The sequence below is a fragment of the Propithecus coquereli genome, unplaced genomic scaffold (assembly GCF_000956105.1).
Source record: "Propithecus coquereli isolate 6110/MARCELLA unplaced genomic scaffold, Pcoq_1.0 Scaffold291, whole genome shotgun sequence".
NCBI classification, from domain to species: Eukaryota; Metazoa; Chordata; class Mammalia; order Primates; family Indriidae; genus Propithecus; species Propithecus coquereli.
Genome location: NW_012148519.1, coordinates 3,104,105 through 3,113,448, shown reverse-complemented (window position 1 = coordinate 3,113,448; position 9,344 = coordinate 3,104,105). Strand labels below are relative to the sequence as shown.

The window sequence follows — 9,344 nt, the reverse complement described above, 5'->3', positions numbered from 1 at the left end:
CCTCATGCCTCAGCCTCCTAAGCAACTGGAACCACAGGTACATGCCACCATGCCCTGCTAATGTTTTTTATTTTTTGTAGAGATGGGGGTCTTGCTACTGCCCAGGCTGGTCTTGAACTCCTGGCCTCAAGTGATCCTCCCACTTCTGCTTCCCAAAGTGCTAGGATTACAGGTGTGAGCCACCACACAGCTGGCCAAAAGAAAAAAAGTTCTGACATATGCTACAACATGAATGAACCTGGAAGATGTTATGTTAAGTGAAATAAGGCTGTCACAAAAAGGCAAATACAATAATGATTCTATTTATATAAGGTAGCTGAGTAGTCAAAATAATAGAGACAGAAAGTAAATGGGTGGTTCAGAGGCTGGGAGGAAGGGAAGAATGTGGAGTTGTTGTATAATGGATATAGCATCTCAGTTTTGCAAGATGAAGAGTTCTGGAGATTAGCTGCACAACAATATGAGTGTACTTAACCATAATGAACTATATATATAAAAATGGTTAAGATGGTTAAATTCTATGCTATGTGTATTTTTCCAAAATTAAAAAATTTTTAATTCCCTTTTTTACTTAAACCAATCACTTAAAAACAGAAAAAAAGGCCTGTTGAATATGAAAACTGACAACTCAGTATAGTACTAGACCTTGATACTAGAATTGACCAAGTTTGGGCCGGTGAGGTGGCTGACGCCTGTAATCCTAGCACTCTGGGAGGCAGAGGCGGGAGGATAGCTTGACCTCAGGAGTTTGAGACCAACCCGAGCAAGAGCAAGACCTGTCTCTACTAAAAATAGAAAAAATTAGCCAGGCAACTAAAAATAGAAACACAAAAATAGCCGAGCATGGTGGCGAGCGCCTGTAGTCCCAGCTACTCGGGAGGCTGAGGCAGGAGCATCTCCTGAGCCCAGGAGTTTGAGGCTGCTCTGAGCTAGGCTGATGCCATGGCACTCACCCAGGCAACAGAGTGATACTCTATTTCAAAAAAAAAAAATTGACCAAGTTTGGAGTAAGTGGTAGTAAGAATTTCCTCACAGGCTAGCAATCTGGCAGTTCCTGTTATACTGCAGTAAACCAGTTGTTTAACCTGATATATTCTGGGACCCAAACTACATGCTTTTCTTTAGGAATCTGACAGAAAAATGTCAGGATATTAAACTGCTTTGGCTACTTCTTACACCTTTTCAATGTAGTATTGTTACAGCAGGGCTGACTAAAAACAGAATGAGAGACACACGGAGATTTTGGCAAAACAGGTTTTATACTTCGCGCTGGCTGGCAATTTGGCCCATAGGGGAATTTGCTCTCCCCAAATTCTGAGCACCAGCCAAAGAGCATTGCAGTCTTTTATACACTCTGCTTAAGGAGGAGGGGCACGGTTACAACAGGGTTAACTTTAGTGAGGCAGAGTCCTAAGCTACTTTACAGCCTGGTACACTACAGGTGATTTATGGGGTCGGCAGCTGTGGGGGAGGGGGGAGGGTCGCAGGGAAGGAGGAGGCGGCCCAGGGAAGGATCGCAAGGGAGAAAAACCCGGTAGTGGAATTTTCTAAGAATTCCACTTTAGTGAAATTTTCCAATTTTCCACTTCAGTATCACAAGAGCAAAAAGCTTGGATATATATGAGACTGCCTAAAAGCAGAAAGAGTATAGCGATAGGACAGAAAGAGACACATGATCCAAGGGGCTGGTTAATCACACTCTGTAATGAACTCCCACAGCAGAATATCTCCCCAACACCAAGCCAAAGTCATTACACTGATTAGGAAAAGAGAAACCTAGGAGAATCCAGGACAATTGAATCCCAATAACCCAGGTCCCTTAGAAGTATTTCCTATCAGTTCATTCCCTACTCCACCCCCAACCATGATAAGCCATAATCAAGTGGGCTGCAACCTGGAGGCAAGGGGGCAGCTGGCACCACTTTATAATTCCAGGCAGAAATGCAGAGCTCTCAGGCCTGCTGGAAGAAACAGAAAGCAATCAGCAGAGCAGGGTTCAATTCAAACACTTCAACTTTTAAACTGATTAATAGCTAATATAATTTCCCTAAATATTATATAATAACTTAAATCTATAGATAGCTAACAGGCTTCTAAATTGTTTTGCCAGAAAATATTCAAGTATGGCAAAGACAAGCCTCCATACATAATGCAATCTACATGTATCCTTAACTGCTCCACCATGAAGCAGGCTGCCAAAGCAATACAGTGGTGATCAAAAGAATCGTCTCCATTATCTCCCTTAGGGTAAAATGAGAAACAAAGGGCAACCGACAAAAAATAGTATCCAAGCTGTAGCAGGTACAACCAGAGAAGGACATACCAAGAAACTCCAATTAGAGAAAAATTAGCCCTTGTTAGCATTTCTCAAAGAGATGCTGGACTTCACACCAGTGAACCTTACTCTTTCCCACAGCCAAATTTTCACTCAATTGTGAGTATCCCATGGTTTGCCACACAAAACACCTAAACTAAGACATTCTTGAAAAACAAACAAAAGAGCCAAATTCTAGAAATGTTGTAAGAGACTGGAGACATAAGAGTGAGCAAATGTCTTGGAAATGTTAAATAGAAATCATAGGAGGCCATTGTTTTGGGCTAAGCTCCTGCACTAGGCTCCAAAAGACTAGACTAAAAATCAAAATGGAGTCACCTGTGCTAAAGTTCTGTCACCAAACTGAAAGTAAGTTGTTATCTGACCTTAAGAGAAATCAGGAGGTAGATAATTCCCAAACAGGCCAATTTCAATCTTCAATCAGCATGATAATGAAGTTTCCTTTGTTTTAATTCTTACATCAAAAGGTAACCTGAAGTAACCTGATGTTAACCAATCAGTTATCTCTCTATTGTTCCCTTTGCCTATCCCTGTCAGACAGCCAAGTAACTCTGAAATGACCAATCTGCTTTCTCTTCTTTGATTCTCCATTCTAAGGTCCCTCTCTGTCTATAAAATCAACCTCTTCTGCTCGGCTCATTGGAACACTTACTCTATTTTATGGAATGAAGTGTTATAGAATCATAAATAAAGCCAATTAAGATCTTTAAACTAAATTGCTGTAATCCTGTCTTTTGACAGTAAAATATACTATTGCCTTAAACATGCACAAATACACACACACGTATAAGCATATACATATACATATATACACATACATACACACTCATAGAGCCACACGGCCAGAGAAAATAAAAAGCATATCCATAAAAACCCAGGGTCAAGATTTCATACAATATCAATATAATACTGTGGATGGAAAAAATCCAAATTCTGAAATATTTGAAAGAGGTTTATTCTGAGCCAAATTTGAGGACCATGGCCCGGAGCCACTCCCAAGAAGCCTTGAGCAAGTAGACTCACTGTGGCTGGGATACAGTTTGATTTTATATATTTCAGAGAGACAGGGGTTACAAGTAAAGTCATAAATCAATACATCGGAGGCATACATTGGTTTGGCACAAAAAGGTGGGACATTTTGAAGGGGGCGGGGCCTATAGGTGAGTTTAAAGATTCTTTGGCTGACAATTGGCTGAGAGTGCTAGGCTTTATCTAAAAGACCAGAAAGGAAAAGCTTAATTTAAGATAAAGGTGTGAGCACTCTGGGAGGTCCAGACAGGAGAATCTTTCAAGTTAAGATAAGGATCTGCTAGGATGCTTGAGTTAAGATGTGGGGGCTTTCTATCTTTTAGGTGTGCTAATGTAATATCTGAATCAGGTTGGGAAGAAAACCACACTATATTTGGTTAACAAAATCTGCTTAGTGGGATTTTGCCATTTGTGAGCGTGACTCATCTGGCCCCCTTAGGAAGGAATTTTGAAGAAAAGAAAAAGATCAGAGTTCAGACCTCAATATAAAAAGGAGACATCAAATGACATGTGCTAACTGTGCTAAAGTATTTAAGAGAAACATGTACAAATTTAAATTTTTATTTTTTTGAGACAGAGTCTCACTCTGTTGCTCGAGCTAGAGTGCTGTGGCTTCAGCCTAGCTCACAGCAACCTCAAACTCCTGGGCTCAAGCAATCCTCCCACCTCAGTCTCCCAGAGTGCTAGGATTACAGGCGTAAGCCAACACACCTGACCTAAAAATTCCATAAATCAATTGGGATACAGATGCTAAGTTAAGGTCAATTACTTTAAGTTACATATAGTACTAAATAATTTTCAAGCAGGATGCATCTGTATTTCCAAATGCATTTTTACTTCAATAAAGCAAAGTCTTTACGGAATATTACCCCAGCAATTCTTACCTGCTGTTAAAAAAAACAAACAACTAGAAAATCTTGCCTAGGTAAGAATTATTTTGATAACAAATTTCAAATGTTAATTTTGTGATTTTTAAAATTTTTTTGTACTGCTGATCTGAACCCATGGCTTTTCAAAATCAATTTTCAACGTTTTCCATATGTTGAACAAGCTTTCGGAACTGGTATTTTCAGAGACCACATTTTCTTTGTTATTAAATCAAGAAAGTCCTCAAGGCCGGGAGCGGTGGCTCACGCCTGTAATCCTAGCTCTCTGGGAGGCCAAGGCGGGTGGATCGTTTGAGCTCAGGAGTTCGAAACCAGCCTGAGCAAGAACGAGACCCCGTCTCTACTAAAAAATTAGAAAGAAATTAATTGGACAACTAAAACTATATAGAAAAAATTAGCCGGGCATGGTGGCGCATGCCTGTAGTCCCAGCTACTCAGGAGGCTGAGGCAGGAGGATCGCTTGAGCCCAGAAGTTTGAGGTTGCTGTGAGCTAGGCTGACGCCACGGCACTCACTCTAGCCCGGGCAACACAGTGAGACTCTGTCTCAAAAAAAAAAAAAAAAAAAGAAACAAAGTCCTCTAACACATTCTAACATCCACAAAAGCAAAAATATTATTTCCAGGAAGAAAAGAGAAGTCTGAAATCAAGAGGAAAAGGTGATAGAGAATAAAAGAAAGGAATAGTTAGATAATTCTTATTAAAGAAGGAAAAAAGGAAGAAAGAAACAGACAAATAATATACTAGTAGACAAAGAGACTAGTAGACAGTCATTAAAAAATAAAAAATATAGTAAAATTTCAAAGAGAAATATGGCAGGAAAAGTCTATAAAGACACTGGAGTGGAGCTTTACTACTTCTAATTTCAGTCATTTTAATGTTTCAAAATGAAAAACCATTTCAAAAAATATTTGTCACTGATATCATAAATAATGACCCACATAAACAAATGTCCCACAAGGAGGGCCCAAAAAATTATTATTTGAAAGAATAAACTAATGAGGAATCCAAAATTCATATGAAACCAATCCATAGAAGTGACATTCAAACTTTCTCATCATGAACAGTAGCTCTAAAAAAAAATTAGGCATCACATTTGAAAAGTCTAAGAGGAGAAGGCAAGTCATAGAATTAGAGAAAATATTTGCAAATCATATATCTGATAAAGGATTAATATCCAGAATATATAAAGAGCTCCTAAAACTAAACAAACAAAACCATTTGAAAATGGGCAAAGGACTTGAATAATTTCTCCAAAGAAGACACACAAATAGCCAATAAGCACATGAAAAGATGCTCAACATCACTAACCATTAGGAAAATGCAAATCAAAACCACAACTGACACCCATTAGAATAGCCATCACACACACACACACACACACACACACACACACACACACACAAAAATATAAAATAAAAATGTTGGAAAAGATGTGGAAAAGTTGGGATCCTTGTACACTGTTGACAGGAATATAAAATGGTACAGTCATTGTGGAAAATAGTATGGTGGTTCCTGAAAAAATTAAAAATACAGGTCAGGTGCAGTGGCTCATGTCCATAATCCCAGTACTTTGGGAGGCCAAAGCGAGAGGTTCATTTGTGGCCAGAGGCTCATTTGAGGCCAAGAGTCTGAGATCAGCCTGAGTAACATAGTGAGACCCTATCTCTACAAAAAACAAAAGAATTAGCCGGGCATAGTGGCCCACTCCTGTAATCCCAGTTACTTGGGAGGCTGAGGCAGGAGGATCACTTGAGCCCAGGTGCTGGAAACTGCAGTGAGCTGTGACTGTACCACAGCCTGGGCAGCAGAGCAAGACCCTGTCTCTTAAGAAAAAAAAATTTAAATGGAATTACCATATGAGCTGGCAATTCTACTTGTAGGTATATACCCAAAAAGATCTGAAAGCAGGCCAGACACAGTAGCTCACACTTGTAATCCTAGCACTCTGAGAGACTGAAGCAGAAAGACTGCTTGAGGCCAGGAGTTCAAAACCAGCCTGAGCAAGAGCGAGACTCTGTCTCCACAAAACAAAAAAAAAACAGAAAAATGAGCCAGGCATGGTGGTATACATGCCTGCAGTCCCCACCATTCAGGAGGCTGAGGCAGAAGGACTCTTAAGCCTAGAAGTTGGAGATTGCAGTGAGCTACGATGACACCACTGCACTCTAGCCCGGGCAACAGAGCAAGAGGCCCTGTCCCAAAAAAAAAAAAACAAAACTGAAAGCAGAGTCTCAAAGAGATTATTTGTACACCCACATTCACAGTAGTACTATTCACAGTACCTAAAATAGGAAAGCAACCCCAAGAGCCCATTGATGAATGAAGGGATAAACAAAATGTGGTATGTGCATACAATGAAATATTATTCAGCCTTAAAAAGGAAATTCTGACATTTGCTAAAAAACAGATCAACCTTGTGGACATTATGATAAGTGAAATACGCTAGTCACCTAAAAGGCAAATACTATCTGATTCCACTTAGGTAACGTTGATTTAGAGTATTCAAAATCATAGAGACAAAATGTAGAATAGTGGCTGCCAGAGGCTGGAGGGAGGAGGAATGTAGAATTATTGTTTAATGGGTATAGTTTGTTTTACAAGATGAAAATAGTTATGAAGACAGATGGTGGTGATGGCTGCACAATATGAATATATTTATTACCACAGAACTGTATACTTATGAATGGTTAAGATGGTATATTTCATGCTATGTCCATTTTACCACAATGAAAATTAGAAACAAACAAGTCTCAGAACAAACATAGACTCAAGAGTACATTAGTCAATATCCAACTAGGAATTGAAAGCAACTCAGTGTATTTAAAATAGGGAATTTAACGAAGACAACTGGTTGCACAAGTGATGGAAGAGCTGAGATGCCAAGTAAGGAACTGTGAGGCAACCTATCCTTTAGTAACAGCAGGAAGGCATTAGCAGCCCTAGGCTAGGGCGACAAAGAGAGGAGTACAGGCTGGAGGTCACCCGACAGAAACTGGAATGCCAATGGGGTTGCCCAGGGGAAGCTAGAACCATGGAAAAAATGCAGCTGCTGACGGAAAGAGGGAGGGAATAATATGCTTCCCTTTACCCCAGTCAATGTCTCAACATTGACTTGCAAACTCAGCCAGAAAACAAGAGGAGTGGTAGCCAGGAAAACACAAAGGGCAGCTGCTTTGTGAGAGAGAGCAAGAAAAGAGCAATGAACTATACCTGAGAACAAACAGACGTTGGACTAACATAAATACTGTTTAGAAAAAAATAACTTTCAAGCCTAGAAAGTTCAACACTAATGATTATTTTGCAGTTATAAATCTTATACGAATGACAATCTTGAATTAATAACCTTTCTAAGAAAATTTTAACCCACTTTAACTTAAGTTTAAGGTTACACATTGTGTTATACTTACTGTAAGACTTGTTGTACAATATAATATTAGCTCTAAAGACGTTTCTGTAGTGTGGTTATGTTACTTTTTAAAATAAAAATGAATTTTGAAAACTATTATACAAAGTTACTATAAGAGAAAGTAATCTGACTAAAGTAATGATTCTCTTTTTAGAATCAGGTCAACCCCAAACATTTAATTCACATGTCCCAAAATAGTTAAAACCATACCATTTAAATCTGCATTTTCAAATCTGACCCAGACTATTTTCTCCTTTTCTTCTGTTAGAGGTGTTCCACTGTAAGCCTGCATAGTAAACAGAAATGTTTGAATAAAAATATTTCACAGCTCTAACACTACTGATGTTTCAAAACAGAGTGTCTTAAATAACGCCAACACTATACCCCTCCAACTTCACCAACCCTGTATCTTGTTTAACTAGCACATTTTGGAACATTATTACTCCCGTTGAATTATCTAGGAACCCAATAACCTTGGTCAAAAAAGAATTTTTAAACTCTTAAAAAATTACATAAACCTAAGATACAATAATCAGAATCTATTATGAAGCATCACTCTAATTCAAAGGAACACAAAAAACTAAACCAACCCTCTATAATGGTCAACAAATAAGGGAGCCTAAAAAATAAACAAAACCACCACCCTTAACTATTAAGTTCCCAGGTGTTTGACAATAGGCAGTTACACTCTACCTACACTTTTCAAAGAGTATGACTGCACTTTTTCAGTTTCTTATCCGGCTTCCAGACCAAACCTATCAGCTAATTCCTGGAAGCCTGCAAGGGTCACAAAGATAAGCATTAATGTTCGTGAATTGTCAACAGTATTCAAAACGAGGCATCTCTCCATAAAGGACGTTTTTGTTTAAAACTTTTTAAAAGATTGTATATACTTAGAAGTATTTAGACTATTAACAAAGCAGCTGCAACTTTTTTTGGAATTATAAAGTTGTATTCAGTTTGCAGAACCATTATTTAATATAAGCTGTATCAAAATCACACAAAATCGACCATTTCACATATACTTTGTTATATACAACCTGCTATAAATTTCCATGTCAATTTACAGCACCCATACTGTGTCACACAAAGTTAATGGCTACTGAAAATACCACTAAGACAGGGTTATCTTAATACTAGGTTTACTATTAAAAAAATCACTTTACATATGATTTAAATTATCTATTTTAAAAAAAGTAAGATGCGTATGGGGCAATTAATTTCTTTGGAGAAGAGGAAAACCTGCGCTGCACTGGAACAAACTAATTTCTCAACTTTATCCTCAGACACTTCATTCTTATCTTCCTTCTTCCTCAGTCTTTCTCTTTTCATCCTAGAAAAATTCCATTTTTTTAATTTTTATTTTTTATTTTTTGTAGAGATGGGGCTCTATGTTGCCCAGGCTAGTCTTGAACTTCTGCCTCAAACGACCCTTCTGCCCTGGCCTCCCAAAGCAGAATTACAGGCATGAAACACCGTAAGTGGCTCCCCTAAAACTCCCTTTATTAAAAATAAACTCTTTTAGGCCAGGCACGGTGGCTCACGCCTGTAATCCTAGCACTCTGGGAGACCGAGGCAGGAGGATAGCTCAAGGTTAGGAGTTTGAGACCAGCCTGAGCAAGAGCGAGACCCTGTCTCTACTAAAAATAGAAAGAAATTAGCTGGACAACTAAAAATATATATAGA

General features: G+C 38.6%; 1 protein-coding gene across 1 annotated transcript in view; it reads right to left on the bottom strand.

The window, feature by feature from the left end:
- LOC105813842 (breast carcinoma-amplified sequence 3-like) overlaps positions 1 to 9,344 on the bottom strand; it is a 105,162-nt gene that overhangs the window by 73,366 nt on the left and 22,452 nt on the right. Inside the window, exon 4 of the mRNA XM_012648645.1 lies at positions 7,869 to 7,944. Coding sequence (XP_012504099.1) covers positions 7,869 to 7,944 — 76 coding nt within the window. The remainder of the gene's footprint in view (positions 1 to 7,868; positions 7,945 to 9,344) is intronic.